This window comes from Tenrec ecaudatus, chromosome 8 (assembly GCF_050624435.1).
Source record: "Tenrec ecaudatus isolate mTenEca1 chromosome 8, mTenEca1.hap1, whole genome shotgun sequence".
NCBI lineage: Eukaryota > Metazoa > Chordata > Mammalia > Afrosoricida > Tenrecidae > Tenrec > Tenrec ecaudatus.
Window position 1 is genome coordinate 125,567,165 of NC_134537.1, and position 22,435 is coordinate 125,589,599.

Sequence of the window (22,435 nt, forward strand, 5' to 3'; positions counted from 1 at the left end):
TAATGCAATATGATTTGCATGTTGCCTACTATATGAAAGAATATATCACATACTGTTAGACTGTCACATACCGCAAGGGAATATGCATTTCCTCAGTATTATAGATGTGGAACTTTGTAAGTAGAAGATACATTCTGAGCTACATGAGCTTATCATGGAAGATAATGTTGGGTTCTTGAAAAGAAATATCATTTCTGCCTCTATTGCAAACCTTTGCTCTTCGTGCTGTACTAAGAAAAAATACACGGAAGGAAGAGCATCTTCCTTTTCCTCATCTTCCTTTGCATAAAGCATCTGCTACATTTACTACTAATCTGGGTGTTGCTTCTGCACACATTTATTGACCAACTATTATATCCAAAGGAGGGAGCCCTGGGAGCATGTTGATTATACATTAGGCTGCTAACAGTAAGGTTAGCAGTTCGAAACCACTAACTGCTCAAATGATGGGAGTAAAAAAACTGGATCTTCTACTGCCATAAAGAGTTAGTCTTGGACTCAGAAGAATCAGAGTGAGTGTTGCACGGGGGTTGCATGGCCTATCTCCATGAAGGTACAAAATACACAAGCGTGCAACCATAGAGTAACTGAAAAGTATAACAACAATTTGCCACAGAGAAATACGGTCCAGTTTAGGGAGCTAGAAATCTGTTCTTTACTGTCTTGCACATTAAAGCACCACAAGGAAGGATTTCCACTTCTGACTGGGTTGTGAAACAAATCCATTCACCTGACACCAATCAGGGTGAGCATCCTTGGGGTTCCTTGGAGCAAGACTGAGCGGAAAGTCTGAGGGGTAGCATGAGGGATCCATGCTTCCTGGGGTCTGACCCCGGGAGAGCGCCAGTGTACGAATGCCCAGGCTGTCTTGTCCATCAGGGTCTGAGGCCTTTGTGCATCTTTCTGACTGATAGAATTCACTGGGCAATGCACGCCCTCTGCAGCACCCCCAAGATACCATGGGCCACACCATAATGTCTTCTTGTGAGATGACTCAGTATAGCACCATCCTCGCAGGTCCACAACCACCCAACCAGTGTCCCCTGAAAGAACCATCCAACTTGCCCTCCAAATAACAGAATACTGGTTAACTAGGGTAAGACTGAAGCCAAGGAGATAAAGCGGTAGGCCAAACCCATATTGCAATTAGCTGCAGACCGTTCAAAGAAGCATTCCTATGAGTCTCCCATAAAGAGCCCAGTGTTCTTCAACTCTGGAAAATGGCATCTGGTTCCTCTAAAACAACACAACGCAAAGAGCAATCAACCCAACGACCTCAACAAAAAAGAAACAGGAGAAACAAAAGGCAATGTCAGAAGATGTCCTGAACGTAACAATGTACACAGAAGAAGCAGACATTGATCTGCCACAGAAAGAAATTTTCAGATTGCTGCTTGGAGTCATACAGGATATAAGGAAACAATACAGAAAATGGATTGAAATGATAGAGGAGATAAAGACAACACATCAAAGGGAAATACAAGAGCACGAGATAACAAAATCCAGTAGCAGACTCACCGACTTCGCCAACCGACTGGAGCAAGCAAAGAACGACACCAGTGACCTAGGGGATAGCCAAGCAAACCTTAACAGATGTGGAAAAAAAATCTAAAAAGATCATCAGAGAAGCTGAAGAAAACCAAAAATCTATGTCTGATGCTATGAAGAGTAACAGCATCAGAATAATTGCATTATGGGAGAAAGCCACACAAATATGTCAACTGCAAAAATATTTCAGAGAATTCTTGGAAGAAAATTTCCCCAGCTTAATGAAAGAACACCAGCTAGACTGACTCCCAAGAAGAAGTCACCAAGGCACCTAACAGTTAAACTATCCAACTTTGAGAAAAAGGAGAAAATCATGAAAGCAGCTAGGTTAAAGCAGTCACTATAAAGGTTCCCCAATAAGAATATGCTCAGACCTATCAGGAGACACAATGAAGAGGAGGAGAGAGTGGAGTAACATATTCCAAAAATTGAATGAAAATAATGCAAATCCAAGAATATTCTATCCAGCCAAATAATCTATCAAGATAGATGTAGAAGTCAAAGTCTTCCAAGACCAAAAAAAACCCAAAAACCCTCAAAGAATACGTTAAATGAAACCCAGTCTTACAAAAGATCCTTGCTCACCCAGTATGGGGAGAAGAATAGCACTCACAGAACACAAAAAGAGACCACCACATAGAACAACCCCACCCAGAGGGAAACAAAGAGAAAATAGCCCCCAAAATAGCATTGGCTTAAGGGTGGAAAGAAGTCAAGAATGAACCATGCACAACACATGGATATGAAAGGGAGGTACGAAAACACCCAACACAAAAGGTATAAGATGATATCACAGAGTCCAGAGTAATAACACTGAATATCAATGGAATGAACTCAGGTATTAAAAGGCTGAGGCAAGAAGACTGGCTTAGAAAACATAACTCATCAATCTGCTGCCTACAGGAGACACATCTAAAGATTACAGACAAAAATAGGCTGAGAATCAAAGGCTGCAGAAAAATATACCAAGCAAACAGCAATTTTAAAAAGCAGATTTTGTAATCCTAAACTCAGATAAAATTGACCTCAAAGTGTAAACCTCAAAAAGAGATAAGGAGAGTCATTATATGTTTGAGTGAATAGTAGACAAGGAACCACTGAGCATATATTCCCCAAATGAGAAATCCATTGAATACATCAATCAAACACTCCAAAAGATGAAAAAAAAAATCACAGGCTCCACAATTATAGTGGGTGACTTCAATACACCACTCTCTGTGAAAGATAGATCACAGGGAAAGAAACTCAACAAGGAGGCTACAGGTTTAAATACTACAATTAAGACAATTTAACCTAATATTTACAGAGATCTCCACCCAAGTACAAAATGTTCACATTCTTTTCAAGCCCGCATGGTACATATTTGAAGATAGACCACATACTGGGGCATAAGTTGAATCCTATGCCCAATGAGCACATTAATATCATACTCTCTCTCTCTGACCACTGGAAATCAGCAAAAGGAAGATGAGGAAACAAAGGGCAAACAATTAGAGGATGAATAACTCTAACACTCTTAGTAAAAGGAGTGCATACTGGCCCAGATCAGAGATGAAATTAGGAAATTTCTATAAACCAACGAGAATGAGAACACAACGTACCAGAACTTATGGGGCACAGCAAAGGCAGTTATCAGAGGAAGTTTCATAGCAATACATGCACACAGGAAAAAGGAACAGAGACTTACGATTAACATGCTGGCACAAAATTTACAGCAACGAAAGCAGATTCAATAGGTCAATCTTACTAACAGCAAAAGAAAAGAAATGATAAAAATCAGGTCTGAGATTCAGAAGAGGGAAATAAGAAAAGTGGAAAAATTTAATGCTGCTAAAAGTTGGTTCTTTGAACTGTGGCACAGGGAACACATAGGCTATCAGAAATAGGGAAGGACCCAAACACACAGGAATCCCAAATTGACCATTGGGATACCGAAGATAAAACACCTGTGGACATTGAAAGAATTCCCCAGAGAGTAATAAGGGAGCCCATGGGCTGAGTAAACATCTTTAGCAATGACATATCAGACAAAGGCTTTATCACTAAAATCTGTAATACTCTGCTAGCTTCCAAAAAGAAAACAAACTAATTGACAATTGAGAAGTAGGCAAAGGACCTGAACAAAAGTTTCACAAGGGCAGAAATCTGAATTGCCAATAAACATATGAGAAAATGTTCCCGATCATTAGCCATAAAAGAAATGTAAATTAAAATAACAATGAGGTACCAACTAACACCCTCAAAGATAGCCCAATTCAAAAAATCAGAAATCAACAAGAATTGGAGGGGCTGTGGTGAGATAGGAGCTCTCATCCACTGCTGGTGGACCTGTAAGTATGTACAGCCACTATAGAAATCGATCTGGTGATATCTAAAAGAGATGGATATTGAGCCACCATACGATCCAGCAATCCCCCTACTGGGCATATACCCAGAAGAGGCAAGAAATAAACCACGGCCAGATATCTGTGCTCCGATGTTCATTGTGGCACAGTTCACAATCGCAAGAAGTTGGGAACAACCCAAATTTCCATCAACAGACGAATGGATTAAAAAACGGTGGTTTATACATACAATGGAGTACTATGCATTGCTAAAAAGCAGTGCTGAACACATGAAGCATATTGCTGCATGAGAAGAACTGGAGGAAATTATGCTAAGCAAAGTGAGCCAAGCACAAAAGTACAACATGAATCCACTGAGGTAAGTTTAAAAATGCAAAGAGGCATAGGGAAAAAGATACTGTATACATACATTCCTGGGGTAAGATACAGGTAGTATGGCAGGGGCCAGACAAAATCCAGGGCATGGGTTTGGCTCATCTCCTCCCTGCAACCTTCTGTAAGGGGATGTCCTATTGCCTACAGATGGGTTGTGGGTCTCCATTATGCACTCCCCATCATTCACATTGATATGCTTTTTTGTTATTTGATGCCTGATACCTGATCCAATCAACACTTCGTGATCACACAGGCTGGTGTGCTTCTTCCATGTAGGCTTTGTTGCTTCTCACCTCGATGGCTGCTTGTTTATTTTCAAGCCTTTTAAGACCCCAGATGCTATATCTTTTGATAGCCAGCCACCATAAGCTTTCTTCATTACATTTGCTTATGCACCCAATTTGTCTTCAGCGATCATGTTGGGAAGGTGAGCATCATTGAATACAAATTCAGCTAGACCAGAGGATGTACACTGGTACAGATAAGAGCTGGAAACACAGGGTACCTAGGACAGATAAACACTTCAGGGCCAATAATGAGAGTAGTGATAGCAGGAAGGAGGAACTGATCACAATGATCTACATATAACCCCCTCCAAGGAGATGGATAACAGAAAAGTAGGTGAAGGGAGACTGGTCAGTGTAAGACATGAAAAAATAATAATAATTTATAAATTATCAAAAGAGGAACAGACACCAAGGGCTCAAGCAAATGTTCTGAGAATGGTGATAGCAACAAATGTACAAGTGTGCTTGACACGACGGATGGATTATGATAAGAATTGCATGAGGCCTCAATAAAGTGATTTGTTTTAAGTGTTAAAAACTCACGGGGGCAATTCTACCCCTATCCTATAAGTTCACTTTGAGTGGGCATTGACTCAATGGCAATGAGCTGTTTTTTGGGTTGGTTGGATTAGAGGTGGTGGTGGGTGGGGATTATATCTGGGATAGAGGTATGGGCACAATCCCAAAGACGTGTGCTATGCTTCAACAATAGGGGTGTGCCAGCATGCAAACTGCATCTCTGTCTGCCACTGCCACTTCAGGCAGGATTAAGTCAGCTGGATCCTACGGCCCAGCGGGCTGAGCGACCTGCACAGCATCTGGACCTGGTGCAGAGCGTGCCCTTTGTTTGGGCTCTCACTCAAAACTAGCAGCTTTCTGAGTCACTTGACAAATAGCTGAAGTGGCAATGGACCAGAGACGAAAGAACCAAATTTGGCATATATTATGCAAATGAAGTAAACAGAAATGAGCAAGATAATTTTATATGTCTTTAATGTGGAGCCACTGAGGAATATGCTGTTCTTGAGAAAAAGGATAATGTCCATGGGAAAACAGAATTTCTACCTGCTTGTTTGGACCTTTTGATAACAAATCTAGGTAGGAGTACCTCCGAAGTGGAAATGTCTGACCCAATCCTGGGTCAATGAGAGCCAGAAAAAGCGACAGGGGCTCTGCTCACACGGTAGGGGCAGAAGAGAAGCACTGTTGTAGGCCAGGTGGCCAGAGGAAAACGTGCCGAGATACAGGGGGGTGAGGCTGTAACTTCGGGGAATGGCAAGACTTAAAGGCTCCCTTAGAGACTATTCCTCACACGAGAAAAGAAAGAAGTATGAAGTGCAATGAACATCAAGTTCAAGAAGGTAGGGCTGGTCAACTATGAGCCTGTGCAACTGAATTTGACAGGTGAAGTTTGTCAATTACTGTAGTAGAAAAAGTTAGAATTGCTACTACCTTGGTACGTTTTATTTGGATATTTTAAGTACTAAAATATGATTCCAGGGGCCCTGCTAGTGTAGTGGGTAATAAATCATGCAGCGAATCAAAACACCAGCAGTTTGAAATGTCCAGCTGCTCTGTGGGAGCGAGACGAAGCTTTCTATTCTGTAAAGATTTATAGCCATGGAAACAACCTATAGGGGCAGTCTTAACTCTGTCCTATAGGGTCTCTCTGAGTCACAATCAACTTGACCACCATGTGTTTTAACCCGTGATAGTTCCTGGGACTAAAAAGCAGGTGCAGATCGACGAAGCTTCAGGAGGACCTAGAGGATTGGAAGGGAGATGGGTGTTCCAGGCCAGCGCTTCCTTTGAGTCTCGAATACTATCGTCATTCTATGAAGGGAGTACAACCCTGATACCAAAACAAGGCAAAGACACAACACCAAGATAGAACACTACAGACCAATGTCCCCTGTGCTTAGGGTCCGTACATGGGGACTACACCAATCTCTAGAACACCAATAAACCTAGATGAAATGGCTAAAAAACTGGAATTGCACTGGGCTGAGCAGAGCTTTCATAGCATGCATTTCCCCCCCGACTAGTAGAATACCGAGGAACTGGGTCTGAGTTAGTTCACCCAGTGACGTCACCTGGGAAGTTTCTGGTCACAGTGGATTTTCTCCTAAAAACAGTTGTGCTCTAACTTCATTTTTTATAATGACCAATTTCAGAGAACAGCATGTGGCTGTGAAATTTTGTTTCCTGATCGGGAAAAATGGCGCAGAAATTGTTGTGATGTTGAACATAGCTTACAAGGGCAGCACTCTTGCAAAAACTCAAGTGTCTGAGTCATTTTCTCGTTCCAAAGATGAAATGTTGACTGATGACAAACCTTGTCGACTCCTAGTGCATTTGGAGTTCATTCCATCAGGCCAGAATGTTAATCCAGCTTCCTATTTGGAGGTTCTGAAAAGATTGCTTACCAGTGTGCGACAAAAAAAGGCCTGATTTGTGGCAGACGGAGGACTGGTTTTGCCACCACAACAATGCAACTGCTCATGCAGCCATCTCAGTGCGCCAGTTTGCCTCTCTGGCCCTAGCACTTTACTCACCTGACCTCACTTCTTTTTGTTTCCGAGAATGCAGAGGGACATGAAAGGACAATGAACTGACGATGTAGAAGAGGTGAAGAAAAAACTGGGGGAGGTGCTTTCAGTCCCACAAACAGACGGGTTTGAAAAATGCTCCCAAGAATGGAATGGCAAATTTGACCAATGTCCTAAGTATAACGGAGAGAAGTTTGAAGGTGAAAAAGCTGTTTTGTAAAAAAAAAAAAAAAAATACATAGCTTTGGGGAAAAAAATTCTTTTCTTTTTTGGGGAGAGGCGGTAGCCCCTCATTGTCTCACGGTCATTGTCTTAAAGTCAATGCTGAATCACGGCGGTGCCCTTGCGGATTTCCGAGACGGTAACTGTTTACAGGAGCAGAGAGCTGAGTCTTCCTCTCCAGGAGCTGCTGGTGGTTTCTAACTGCTGACCATGCGGATCGCAGTCCAACGGGTAACTGCCACAGCACCAGGGCTCCACAGACACATCCTGTCTACCCAAATTAACGCAGTCTGAAGTGGGAAGTCTCAACAATCCTACAGCAAAAATAACAAAGGTCATAAAAAACTGGCCCCCATCCCCCCAAAAAAAAGTCCAGGGTCAGATGGCTTCCAATTATACCAAGTACTCAGAGAACTGACACCAATTTTACACAAACTATCCCAGAATACAGAAAAGGACAGGCAGGAGACACCCAAACTCATTTTATGACGCATGTACAACTATCCTGATACAAAAAACATGCAAAGACACCATCAAGATGGAAAACTACAGACCAATATATCCCTCATGAGCAAAGACGCGAAAGTTCTCAACAAAATACTGGTCAGTGGATTCTAACAATGTACCAGAAAAATAATACATCATGATCAAGTAGGCACACACAGATGGTTTGACATCAGAAAAAGCATTAATGTAATCCTTCACGTAAGTGAAAGATAAGAATCATATGATCCTATCAATCCACACAGAAAAGGCATGAGAATATGCAATGCCAATTCCTGACAAAAACACTCAGCAAAACGGAAATAGAAGGAAAATTTCTAAGCAAGATAAAGACCTTTGAAAGTTTCTGTTCAACTCTTCTACGTCTTCATTTCTGCCATTTGCTTTATCTTCTGTACATTCAAGAGCAAGTTTCAGAGTCCCTTCGGGCATCCACTCTGATCTTTCCTTTCTTTCCTGCTTGTTAGGCCTTTTGCTTTCGGCATGTATCATTTTCCTGATGTCATCCCAGAGCTCATCAGACATTCTGTCAACAGAATTCAATGGTGCAAATCTGTTCTTGAGATGTTCTCTAAGTTGACGTGGGATACGTTTAAGGCCATATGTTGGTTCTTGTGGACTTGTTTTCATTCCTTGGTCCACCCTGAACTTATTATATATCAACAGCTGATGGGATGTCCAACAGCCAGTCTCTGGCCTCATTTTGGTTACTGGAACTGATCTTCTCCTTCATCTCCTCCCACTGATGTAGCCAATTCAATTCCTCGCCTTCTTGTGAGGTCCACATGGACAGTCACCATTTGTGTACTGAAAAGTGATATTTGCAATGAACAATTTGCTAGTCTTGTGACATTCAATCATGGGATCTCCTGAGCTGAGAACTTCCTTGACCCAGGAAACAAGAAACAGAGCTTAAACAAACCGCTGAGCTGGCAAGAGCTAGGGAGCAGCAGCAGCAGGGCACCATGCCAGCAGACCCAGGGCACCAGCAGAAGACAGCGCAGTGGGTTTGCCAGCTGAGAGAGTGAGAAAGTACAGAAGGCTTGCTGGTGGAGTGGGGTGCCTTCCAGGTGTGTCTGCCAAGCTAAGAGAACTTTCTAATACTTGCCAGATCTGGGAAAAGATCGAGCGGAGGGGCTCAGGGCCATGGAGGTCTATCTGCAGGCACAGCTGAGAAAGGATATCCTGATCCAAGAACTGTATGTCGTGAGTTATTTCTGATCCTGAGTTGTAGTCTGTTACTTTCCTAATAAATCCCACACTGGTGAGCATGATGCATGATTTCTGTGTCGCCGCTGCATGGAATTACTGAACACAGTTGAGAAGGCAAGGGCGCCATGGAGGTACGGTGGATATCAGAACTGTTGGAAGGATGAAAGGTCAAGGCATGGGCTGCTGATCCGGATCCTTCCCCCCAGCTCCCCACATTGTGAAGTTAGAAGCCAGCCCGTGGCGGCACTGACGTGCTTGCAGCAAGAATCTTGCATCAGCAACAAATACCTAGGAATCTTCTACTCAGCAACAGCTTCCCCATCTCGTGGACCGGCCATCGCCTGCTCTGTGTTAAAACTGTCCACTTTGTGTCTAGCACTCCTCAACTCCCTCTAACCTGGGTGGCTGTCGAATCTTTTATATCTATGTATAGAACCTTCCTCTTCTGCGTTGGAGGATTAGAATTTCATTGGGAAGAATTTAATTTGGCATCATATGGTGAGGGCTATAAGGAGTTCTGGTGCTACCGTTAGCAGCTTCAAATTAACAACAGACTTTTAAAAAATCATTTCATTGGGGCTCATACAACTCTTATCACAATCCATACATACATCAATTGTGTAAAGCACATCTGAACATTCGTTACCCTCATCATTCTCAAAATATTTGCTCTCTAGTTAAGTCCCTGGCATCAGCTCATTGTTTTTCCCCCTCCCTCCCCACTCCCTCTCCCTCATGAACCCTTGATAATTTATAAATCATTATTTTGTCACATCTTACACTGTCCAACGAACAGACTTTTCTTATGGTCAAAAGGCTGAACACAATCATGCTGTAGCTCTAGTCTGCAATTGATGACGTCATCATCAATGTCAGAAAAATCAAGCTCAGTTCAATTGTTACATGTCGCGATAGCTGAACACTGTCTACTTTTCTATTATGATTTCTCTCACTGACTTTATCAGAGGCCATACAGTCTGCTATAGCTCAGCATCTTAAATAGTACATTATAACATTAAACATCTGCAAGCGCACATCTAAGAATGATGACCCAGCAATCTGCAGAGTGCAATATTACAGGGAGCACATCTTTCTAATGATAAGAGGGATTTCTCAAGAAGCAAAGGATGGGCATTCAGAATGGGGCTTGTTGTTACTTGAGTACTTCACATGGCGGGGAGATTGTCTGTATTTTCCAGAATACAAAGAATATTCATCAAGATTATATTCTGTGGCTGGACAACAAAATATGACATGATTGGAGAAGAAAACGACAAAAGCGTTTCAAGTGAAAATTAGCAAATTGAATCCAAGAATTAAACACACCATGACCAAGGAAGGTTTATCTAAGAATGTAAGGTTGATTCAACATTCAAAATTGATTATAAAATATCCCATTAACCAACTACAGGGAAAGCCCTGTGGGCATTTCAACAAACAGGAGGGAAGCACTTCATAAAAGTTAACCTGTATTTGTGATTAAAATCAAAACTGATACTCGTCAACTCTCAGAAAACTAAAACTAAAAACAGGATGTCCACAATTGAATGAAAACACAAACAAACTCACAGCAGTCAAGTCAATGCCGGCCTAGAGCGACCTACAGACAGGACAGAACTGTGCTTGTGAGTTCCCGAGACTCACGCCTTGTGGGAGTAGAAAGCCCCGTTTTTCTCCCACAGAGCATCTGGCATTTTCAAACCTCTGTCACTGGTTGGCAGCCCGACACGTAACCATTACATGATGGGGACTACAAAAGAAGGGGAGTGCTATGACTAACATCACCTTAAATAATAACCAATCGAGTGACTTTTCACTAGGGGCACAAAAGGGAGCCCTGGTGGTGTTGTGGCTATGCACTGGGCTGCTCACCTCAAGGTCAGCAGTTCTAAACCCCCAGTTGCTCCAAGGGAGAAAGACAAGGCTTTTTAATCCTGTAAAGAGTTACAGTCTGTATGGATTGTGATAAAAAGCTGTACGAATCTCCAGTAAAATGATGGGAAATAATTTTTAAAAGAGAGTAACATTTTCAGAAACTCACAGGGTCTGTCCTATAGAGTCACTATGAGTCAGAATTGACTCAATGGAAGAGTCTGTTTTGTTTATTAAAGTTTATTTTAGTCAAGAAAAAAAGGTAAGAATGTCCACTTTCACCACTTATAGTCACCATCACACTGAAGAAACCTAAACAGTGCAAACTTACACACACACACACACACAAAGGAAAGAGTGCAAACTTACACACACACAAAGTACAAACTTACACACACACACACAAAGGAAAGAGTGCAAACTTACACACACACACAAAGTGCAAACTTACACACACACACACAAAGTGCAAACTTACACACACACACACACACACAAAGGAAAGAGTGCAAACTTACACACACACACAAAGTGCAAACTTACACACACACACACAAAGTGCAAACTTACACACACACACACACAAAGGAAAGAGTGCAAACTTACACACACACACAAAGTGCAAACTTACACACACACACACAAAGTGCAAACTTACACACACACACAAAGTGCAAACTTACACACACACACACACAAAGTGCAAACTTACACACACACACACAAAGTGCAAACTTACACACACACACAAAGTGCAAACTTACACACACACACACAAAGTGCAAACTTACACACACACACAAAGTGCAAACTTACACACACACACACAAAGTGCAAACTTACACACACACACAAAGTGCAAACTTACACACACACACACAAAGGAAAGAGTGCAAACTTACACACACACACACACACACAGGAAAGAGCGAAAGAAAAAGCAGATTGAAAAGGAAAGAGCAAAGCTCTCCCTATTTTCAGAAAACAGGATCTTCTACATTGAAAATCAAAAGGAATTAACAGAAAGAACAAAAAGGTTGCAAAAGACAACATCAATATTCAAAGATCAATTGAATATTGATGTTATACACATACACACACTAAACAAAAGCAAGAGGAAAGTACAGTTTTAAAATGCCATGCATTGTAGCACCCAAAAGATAAAATGCTTCGCTATTAACTTTAAGAAAAGGTGTATGAGACTTCTACCCTGAACTCTTCAAGACACTACGGAGAATTAAGGAAGACCTTTTGAAACCAGCTCTATCCCATGCTCACCCCTGGAAGATGCCAAGCACTGGTATAGGTTTTCCTAATTGACCCCCACAGTCAGTCCAAAGCCAATTATAAAGCCATCTTTTTAATACAAATTGAGAAGTGGATTCTACAACCTATGAGGAAATATAAAGGACTTTAAATAACTTTGAAACAAGAACTTTTAAAAAGCAGTTTTATTTTGCAAGTAATTTACATATAATCCAATAGTTCAATCATTCAATCATATCATGGAGAATTGTATAATAACCCCCACATCAATTAAATAACTATTTTTATGATGAGACACGTTAGAAGATACATCCTACCCACTTTCAGCCTGCCCATAAAAGCATAGTCCTAAAGGCAGTGTAGGTCTAGATTAAAACGTGACAAACGTTTCAATAGAACAGAGTAAAGTATACATAAACACAATCACACTTGCAGCAAACGATTTTCAAGGTAGGTACTAAGTCAATTCAAAATGTGAGGCAAAATTCATAACATGACACAGATTGAAAAAATCAATATACATATTGGTGGGGGGGAACAATCTTGACCTTTTCTTACACATCTGACATCACATGTCTATATTTACTTATTTATTTCAGTGAAAATAATAATGATTCTGTTGCTCTTGCTATGTGTCAACCAGTCAGAACTAACTCATAACTACCCTATGTCCAACACAACAAAACCCTGCTCAGTACGCACCAACTTCACAATTCTTATGCTTGGGCCCATTGTCACAGCCAGTGTGTCCGTCCATCTTGTCAGAGACCTTCCTCTTTTTTTGCTGTCCAACCATCTTACCAAGCATGATGCCCTTCTCCAGGGACTGGTCTCTCCTGACATGCCCAAAATACATGAGATGAAGTCTCACCATCCTTACCCTTGAAGGAGCATTCTGGCTGTACTCCTTCTAAGACAGATTGCAGTCTATGGAATTTTCAATATTCTTCAATGGTACCATAATTCATATGCATCAATTCTTCTTTGGTCTTCCTTATTCTATATACAACTTTCACATGCATATGAGGCAACTGAAAATACCATAGCTTGGGTCAGGCACACTTCACTTCTCAAAGTAGCATCCTTGCTTTTCAACGTGTCAAAGAGTTCTGGTGCAGCAGATTTACACAATGTAGTACATCATCTGATCTTTGACTGCTCATGAGCATTGATTGTGGATTCAATCTTCGATTCAATTTCAATCTTTCCTCCGTTTATAATGATGTTACCTATTGATTCAGTTGTAAGGATTTGAGTCTTCTTACATTGAGTTGTAATCCATGCTGAAGGCTTGTATACAACCCTTGATCATCAGTAAGGACGTCTGATTCTTCACTTTCAGCAAGCAAGGTTGTGCCATCTGTGTTAACAAGCCTTCCTCCAATCCAGGCGTCATATTCTTCATATCATCCAGCTTCTCTGATTACTTGGTCAGCAAACAGATTGAATAAGTATGGTGAGAGGATACAATCCTGATCCACACTTTGCTTAGTTCCCTTTTTGCACAAGTGCCTCTTGATTCAGGTATAAGTTGTGCATGAACACAATGAAATGGTCTGGGATTCTCATTCTTCTAAAGGCTATCTACATGGTTTGTTATGATCCACATCACTGAATGCCTTGGCATAGTCCATGAAACATAAGTATACCTCATTCTGGTATTCAATGTTTGAGCCAAGATCTATCGGATGTCAGTGATGATATCCATTGTTCCACATCCTTTCTGAAACCTGTCGGTACCTCTGGCAGCAACAATGACCATTGTTGAATGGCCATTCCCCAAACTTTACTTGCATATGGTATCAACAATATTAATCTACATTTTCCATATTTTGGGTCACTTTTATTTAGAATGGATACAGTGTGGACCCCTTCTAGTCATTTGGCCAAGTAGCTGTCTTACAAATTTCTTGGTAAAGAGAAGTGAGTGCCTCATCAGCTTGCTGAAACATTCCGATTTGTATTCAGTAAATTCCTGGAACCTTGTGATTGGTGCTGTCAGTGCATGTGAACTTCTTTCTGTTGTTGTTTTCTCAAATCCCAGTGGGATAGGCCCAGGGTTGTATTTTAGCTCCTTTCGGCTTGTTTGCATTTTCTTCAGCATCAACCTGCCTCACATATGGGCACTTGGTGGGCTGTTCCACAGTCAGGCCCTAGCCTCATTTTAACTGCTGACAATAAGCTTCTCTATTGTCTCCTCCCACAAAGGCAGTCGAGTTAACGTTTGTGTATTCTACTCGGAGAAGTTCATGTCTATAATTACTGATTGTGTTATAGGGTAAAAAGGCATTCTATCATGAAACTCCAGCTTGGTTTCTATTACTAAGGCCATATTTATCAAGTACTGTTCCTTCCTCATTGTTTCCCAGTTTTACATTCCAATAGCTAATAATTATCGATGCATCTTGATTGCATGTTTGATTGATTTCATACTGAAGACATTGGTAGAATTCTTCAATTTCTCTAGCATTAACTTTTGTGGTTGATGCATAAATTCAAATAATAGTTGTACTGATTGGATTTCCTGGAATGTGGATAGATATAATGCCATCACAACAGCATTGTACTTCAAGACAGACCTTGAAATGTCTTTATTGACGATGAATGCCAGCCATTCCCCTTGCCTGTGTCATTTCCAGCATACTAAGCCACATGATTTTCTGATGAAGTATGGCCAATACCCGATCATTTCAGGTCATTAATGGCTAGGATATCAATCTTTATGTGTTCCATTTCATTTTTGATGACTACCAATTTTTCTGGATTCATAATCCAACATCCAAATTCTGGTGACTGGTACATTTTTGCAGCTGTTTCTTCTCATTTTGAGTCATGCCCCATCAGCAAATGAAGGTCTTTACGCCCACCAGTTTTACTGGATCCACATCATTATGGTTGAGTCTACGTTGAGAAGGCAGCCAGCTCTTCCTCAATCATATTTTGAGTGACCTCTGGCACCACCTCTTGACAATGCTCTGCTTATGCTCATTAATCCTTCAGCATCTGATGGTATTTCTGGGCTATCCATGGTGTTTTCAGAGGCTAATTCCTCCGAAGCAGACAGCCTGCTCCTTCCTCCTTCATCGTCTACTCTTAGTCACGGAACCCTGCTGAAACCTGTTCACTTTGGGTGACCCTGCTGCTGTTTGAAATACCAGTGACATAGCTTAATCCACCATTCAAGAATATTTTCACAATCGCGAATTATTTCTTAAGTGGGGCATTCAAAGCATCAGCAGTGTTTTTTAAAGATATTTTACATTCATCAAAAATGTCTGCTCATCAAAAAACATCATTTTGAAAACTTCCACATTTTTGACCAAAGACATTTCTCAAAAGCCTATGCATTTAGTTATAAGTTAAATGAGACCTCAATGAAGAGCATTATATGAAAAAATATATATGTGTATGTGTATGTGTGTATGTATATATATATATGGCCCATCTCTTCTCCTACGGAAAAACGATTTACTTCTGGCTACAATGATAAACCTCCCCAACAATGTCTACATCCACCAACTAAAAAAATTTAAAAGGTGATAATTCTGTCATAAATCATTAAGGGTCTAAATTAGATCAAGGTCAAATCTTTTACTATTTGACAGTGTTAGACAGAAATAGTTTTGAAGCAACCCAACATTCTTTATTTCATTTTTCATTAAAATAAAGAGAAAATAATGCTGAAACTATACAATGTCAAGACACAACATATGTGTGGACCAGCTGTTATGAGATGATAATAACATTTGCTCCCTAAACTCCTTCACAAAAATGTCTTGAAGATTAATGAGATAATGGACCATATCCTTTTAACTGGGTAAACTACTTGCTGTGGGTAATTTGGGCACTTTAAGGCACATTAAATCCATCAGGCCGCTAGGATACCATTACTGCACCACAGCTGAATGGTAGATGTGAAAATTTATATTCTGACATTCAAGTTTTTAAATAATCTTAAGCACAATTTAAACTTGAAATGCACTTCAATTTTAAAAAAACAATACAAACAAAAACCCTTTAATCGGAATTAAGCAATAACATTGTTCCTTCTACATTTAAGAGTACATGGTAATATTAACCACTAGAGACAAAAGAACCAAGAGATACAGGTACTGCCCACAAGAAGCTCATAATGTAGTGAGGAAAATATACAAATAAGTAAATAAAATGCAATATGACAAGTGCTCTAGTGTCCTTCATTGGGTTTCATTTTTTCAAAGCCACAGCAAAAAAAAAAAAATCCGTAGTATTAGCACTAGAAGTACCCCTGGTGGCCTTACATGCCGTCACTCCGTGGGGGAAGATGGAAAATCCCTTGTGATTTACAGTCTCAGAACGCAGGGTCGCTCTGCCTCAGGGTCAACTTGATGACAGTGGGTTTTTACGGTTATGCTCAAACCCCACGCACTGCCGTTGAGCGAACGCCAGCTCGCAGGGACACTATAGGACAGGGTAGAACTGCCCCGCGAGGCTCCTAGACCGCAACTCTTCACAGAGTACAAAGCCCTGCCTTGCTCACCTTGGCGTTTCTATGTGGTCACACAGAGTGTGCCTACAATCCAAAATGGGTATGGGGCTCACAAGATGGAAACCCGGGTGTCCGTTTGGGAAAGTAGCAGCCTGGGTTCTGAAGGATCCTTTTAAGTATGAGAGCAGGAAAAACAGAGAGGTCTGGGGGCGGTACAGAGCATGCCAAGAAATGCGCAAAAGCCCAGGCAGCACAGGGCAGAGCTAGACACTCAGAAAGGGTCCTCTTCCAGAGCAATGCAGGACAAGGGAAAGACGGTGAACCATTTGCGAACAGACGGTAGAGACTTAACACAAGATCAACTCAATGCGCCTGCAGCTCTCGGAAATACTTGGACGAATTTGGCAGCCAGCAACTTGAAGAAAGTAACTGACGCTACTCACCCAAGGAGAGCTGAACGTGCAGACAGCAGAAGATAGTAATGCAGACACCAGGGAATGGCAAGAGAAAATTGAGCAGGGAGGGAGACAGACAGACAGACAGACAGACAGACTTAGTGGGTGCGTATGTGTGCAGCATGTCATGAAATCCAAAGGGATAATCAGCAAGAGGAAGTAATTTCAGGTGACTCCAGCATGCCAGGGAAGACAACCTGTAAGGTGTCCTTTTGATCGCATAATTTCTCAGTAAGGTCTACAGTTCAAATCAACTGGAAAAGACCTGGCAATCTGCCCCAATGGGGAGTACGGCCTGGGAAACACGAGGGGGCAGCTCTGCTGTGCTACAGCGTCACTGTGAGTTGGACCTGACTGTGGACCACTCAACAACACGGCTTTCTGGGAATTCAGCTGGGAGGGGAAGCTGAGAGGACCATGGATGAAGAATGGTTTTGTGTGTGTGTCCTATCATTTGGCTTTTTGATTTTCTTTCAGTAGTTTTGATTTGCTTTCATTTAGTAAATTGCAATGTTTATGTACTAAGACAAAAGAAACACTATGATAGGGTGGAGTACATTTCTGAATCCATAGAATAATAAAGATACAAATCATGGGAGAGGAATGAGATATAAAACTTTAAAACTAAAACTCAAACTCGCTGCCATCACGTTGATTCTGACTCACAGTGACCCTGTAGGGCAGGGTAACAGTGCCTGTGTGGGTTTTGGAGATTAACTCTTTATGGGAGTAGAAAGTTCTGTCTTCTCCTGTGGAGCACCTCATGATTTCAAACTGCTGACCCTGTAGATAGCAGCCCAATGCATTACCACTATGCCACGAGGGTTCCTGGAAGGAGAAGGAAATCGTGGTGTGGGGGTGGGAGTGGGGAGAGGCAAGGACAGGCTGTCCAGAAGAATACCTCTCTTACTGAGAAAAAAGATGGGTTTAGATACAGAAGACTGTGTACACAATAGAAAGAGACGGGGAGAAAGTTCATTTCTCTCTTTGGATACATGAAAATTTCTGTTTAACTATGGCAGCTAGTTAAACTAAAGAAACAATGCTGAACTTTTTACCATGTAAAATAAGCATAAAAGTGAGAATTAAATAGCAACACAGTTCAACTAAGTCCACTGAATTGTTGGTTCGCAATAATGTAAGAATGAAACACAATTCAAATGGACTTGATGTTTTAAAAATTAATCCCTTTAACAAAAATGGATCACAGCATTCACTTGCCAATAACTAAGAAGCAACAAAACCTAGTAGGTTAACGACACGTCAAGAAAAGCATTTTATATAGCCATTTTTATATGTAACTATATTAATACATAACAATAGGGCTCTAGGTCTAGGTACATATATTTACATGTTAAGTATTAAGGTAGCAGATGAACATTGGGTCTCTCTCCACTCAAGTCCCCACTCAATGCAAAAACACTTTGTTCTAATAACCTACATTCTGTGATGCTCACCTTCCTGACAATGATCCCTGAAGACAAAATGGGTGCCTAAGCAAATGTGGTGAAGAAAGCTGATGGTGCCTGGCTATCAAAAGATATAGCATCTGGGGTCTTAAAGGCTTGAAGGTAAACAAGCAGCCATTGAGCAGTGAAGCAATAAAGTCCACGTATAGAAAGCACACCAGCCTGTGTGATCATGAGGTGTCAACGGGATCAGATATCAAAAGATCCAAAACAATCATATCGATGCAAATGAGGGGGGTCAGAGTGGAGACCCAAAGCCCATCTGTAGACAAATGGATGTCCCCTCACAGAAGGGTCACAAGGAAGTGACAAGTCAGCCAGGGTGCAGTATAGTACTGATGAACACACAACATTTCTCTAGTTCTTCAATGCTTCCTCCCCCTCCCCCCGCCCCATCACGACTCCAGTTTTACCTTACAAATCCAGCTAGTTCGGAGCATGTACAGATAAGAGCTCTGGACACACAGAATCCAGGACAGATAAACCCCCCAGGAACAGTAATGGGAGTAGCGATACGTGGGGGTAAGGGGAAGGTGGGGAAAGAAGGGGGAGAAAGGGGAGTGCATCTCAAGGATCAACATATAACTCACCCCCTTTGCCCCTCTTCAACCCTTTCCCCTCAGGGGGACGAACAACAAAATGTGGGTGAAAGGACACGGGATGGTGTAAGATAAGAATAGTCTTAAGAGAAACCAGAGGAAACAATTCCACTACATAATCTCTAAGTGAAATAAGCAAAATGACTAACTGATAGCCTTACCTTAAGGAGGCCTGGTGTCATCGTGGTTACTCGTTGAAATGCAAGGTCAGCAGTTCAAAACCGCCAGCAGCTCTGAGGGAGAAAGATGGGGCTTTCTACCCTGGTAAAGAGCTGTAGTACGCATGGGGGCGCCATGTATCAGCATGGGCTCCAGGGCAGTAGTGAGCCTTAGCTTGCAAGGTAGGTGATAGATTTAAAAGCTACTGTGAGAGGTTTTAACCCTTCCAACAACAGAGAAAGCAGGATACAAGAAAACAGCGCAAATCTTTCCGCAGCTACCGCTCTCTCTTCCAAGGGGTGGGTGGAATTCCTAGCTGAACGTGCAGTGGCATGAAGAAGAGGGGCCAGCACGTGGCTCCCATGAGTCTCTAACATGCACGAACATCGCTATCTAATGGGCCAACAGGAGACAGGTGAGCCAGGCTTTCTTTTTCTTTCGATGTTTTGCCACCACTCAGCGCTGCACATAAGCCCCCGTTCCCAAAATGTGGATTTCAGTTAAATCTTAATCACCAAGAAAGCAGCTTTAAAATCATCAAAATTACATGAAAATGTTTATCATGTGGCAATGTCAGTTTGTGTTTGTTGTTTGGGTGATGGTGGTGGTGCTGTGTGTCGGCATTCCTTTTCTGCGCTTGCTTTCACCAAAAAGGAAAACTTACTGTTGACGTGATCGATGTAGTAGACACCAATCTGAGGGTCAAACCCTGCTTCCCATCCCCACGGCAGCTCATCCCCAACACAATCAGCAAACGACAAGGGCTTCGTTAACCTATAACAAACAAGAATAAACACGCATGATTCTTCCCAGCAAACCACGTAAGTCAAGCGCCAAGCACCCTAACAACAAGTTCAGCGTCTAGAGAGACTGCATTTCCTTTCTAGGAGTTGTCCTACTGGATTTGAAATCTTTTCCTTGTTTTTTTAAGCTAAAACAGAAACACGGGTATCAGTAGAAATAGACATAATGCCCTTTTTGGAAGTTCAGCGTTTAAGACTGATCAGTGGAGTACATGAAGCCATCTCAAATGATGGAAGAAGTCCAAGTTGAGAATCAAGAAGCCTGGACTATAACTGTTTTTGCTAAACAGAAACATTCAGAAAGAAATAAAATTGTCCCAGGATTCCAATACCAGTATCATAAACATCAAGCGTGATGAATTTCAGAATTGGATGTTCTGACATCACTAACTAAACACGCGATTGTGAGGGCCAGTGTGGGTTCTGTTTGAGAGGAAGCTCAAACAGATCTGTAAGGATCTTGCACAAAGTAAGTGCTCAACAACATTTTTAATGGAATCAAACGCAAATTATTCACATACCAAAATGTGACTCTGTCTTCTGAAATTGCTAAAATGTTTACATTAGGTTTTAAACCCGAGAGAAGTTTTCCAAGCAGTGTAGCGGTCCCGGACTTAATTACTCTCTCCATGTCTGCTCCTGAGAGTTTCCCGGCCCTGACACAGCCACAGGCTGACGGCCACTGCAGGTTCCAGTGGGTTTTGTTGCCAGTGACCAGTCAGGCAACGTCTCTTCTAGTTTAACGTGCAGCCGTGTATTTGGGCAGTTCTTATCCACGAAGTCTCTTTCCTAATCATCTCAGAGGCAGCATAGCTCAAATACTATACAGGTCAGTATCAAAATCACATCATAATCAGAACCCCCTTTCAACATTCTCAGAAGATGGTGTACACAGAGAGGTAAATCGGTCCTCCCCACCCTCGCCTGCAGCAACATCCCAAGGACTCAGGTAACATGGAAGAAAGGCAAGCAGTGTCTCTTTATCTCAACTTTTCCAGAGAAAGCACCTGCATGGTCACCCGATTTGCAGGAAGGGCCACAAGACCATTCAATGGGGGGAGAAAAAACAAAAACCATCTTTTCAACTCGTGATACTGAGACAAATGGACAGCACCCCAAAGAAAGACTTTAGGCTGGCACCCCACATCACATATAAAACTTGAAACAGAGCAAAGGCATAAAATGTGAGCTAAAACTCTTAGAAGAAAAACCAGTTATACAATTGGCGTCAGCCAACTCAGATACATGGTGACGCCACGGACGCCAGAGTAGAATTGTACTGCATGGAGTTTTTAATGACTGGGTTTTGTTTGTTGGGGGGGGGCGTGGGTGGTGATTGACAGGCCTTTCTTCTGAGGTGCCTCTAGTTAGACTTGAACTTCAACCTTCAGATTAAAAACCAAGTGCATTAAACCTGTGCAGCAGGCACTTGTGGGATATAAAAAGACTTTTCCCCACCTTTGTCTCCCCCAAAGACGGGCCAAACATTAGAGGCAACTTGCCAGCACATGGTGGGAGGCCCAATGCTTAGAGATCTTTTCCCTGAAGGCATTCAGACTGCTATCTGGTCCACTGTAGGTGGGGCTCACACCCTACTGATAAGGATAGTAATTGTTTCTATGGAGCGCCAGAGAACAGGTCAAACCTGCTCAGGGACATCCAAAATTAGGCTGCCATCCTGAATCTAGGATCTGCCCATCTTATCACATGTGCGCCCCCAATCTCTCCCCTTCCTATTGCATGTATACCCCTAGATTGTCCCCCTCTCATTACTCTATCACCTGTAGTGCAACCCCTTCCTGTGATATATGTCTTTACCTGTAATTAGGGGGCTGGCACACCCCCAAAGATATATAAGCCTTGGTTAGCAATAAAGACTCTCTCTCCCCTAGTTCCTGGGCCCCCTCTCCCCCTCCTTGCTCCCTGTCCCATCTCCCCTTGTCCTCCTTCCCCTCTCCCTCTAGCTCCCTCCTGCAATTCTGACCTTCTACATCCTTGCCTGAACCACCAAGCAGGGCTGAGGTGAACTTGCTACCGTGAAATGAGTCTGACTACATTATTTCAATGTCCCTTCAATCTCTCCTTATTCTCTATGACTTTATTATAATCTCTCTCTCTCTCTCTCTACACACACACACATACACACACACACACTATAATTGCGCCTATCGAACCTGTGATTAGTTGGGGGAGGGGGGGGAGGGCGCTGGCCTTCCCCGACAGGCACTCCTTAAAAGAAAACACAAGGGTAAATCCTCATGGCTTTAGATTTGCCAAAGGATATTTAGATAGGACACCAAAA

General features: G+C 42.0%; 1 protein-coding gene across 1 annotated transcript in view; it reads right to left on the reverse strand.

Annotated features, from left to right (window-relative positions):
- Positions 1-22,435, reverse strand: part of WWC2 (WW and C2 domain containing 2) — a 238,019-nt gene that overhangs the window by 113,160 nt on the left and 102,424 nt on the right. The window contains exon 2 of the mRNA XM_075556845.1: positions 19,995-20,104. Within this exon, the coding sequence (XP_075412960.1) occupies positions 19,995-20,104 (110 nt within the window). The remainder of the gene's footprint in view (positions 1-19,994; positions 20,105-22,435) is intronic.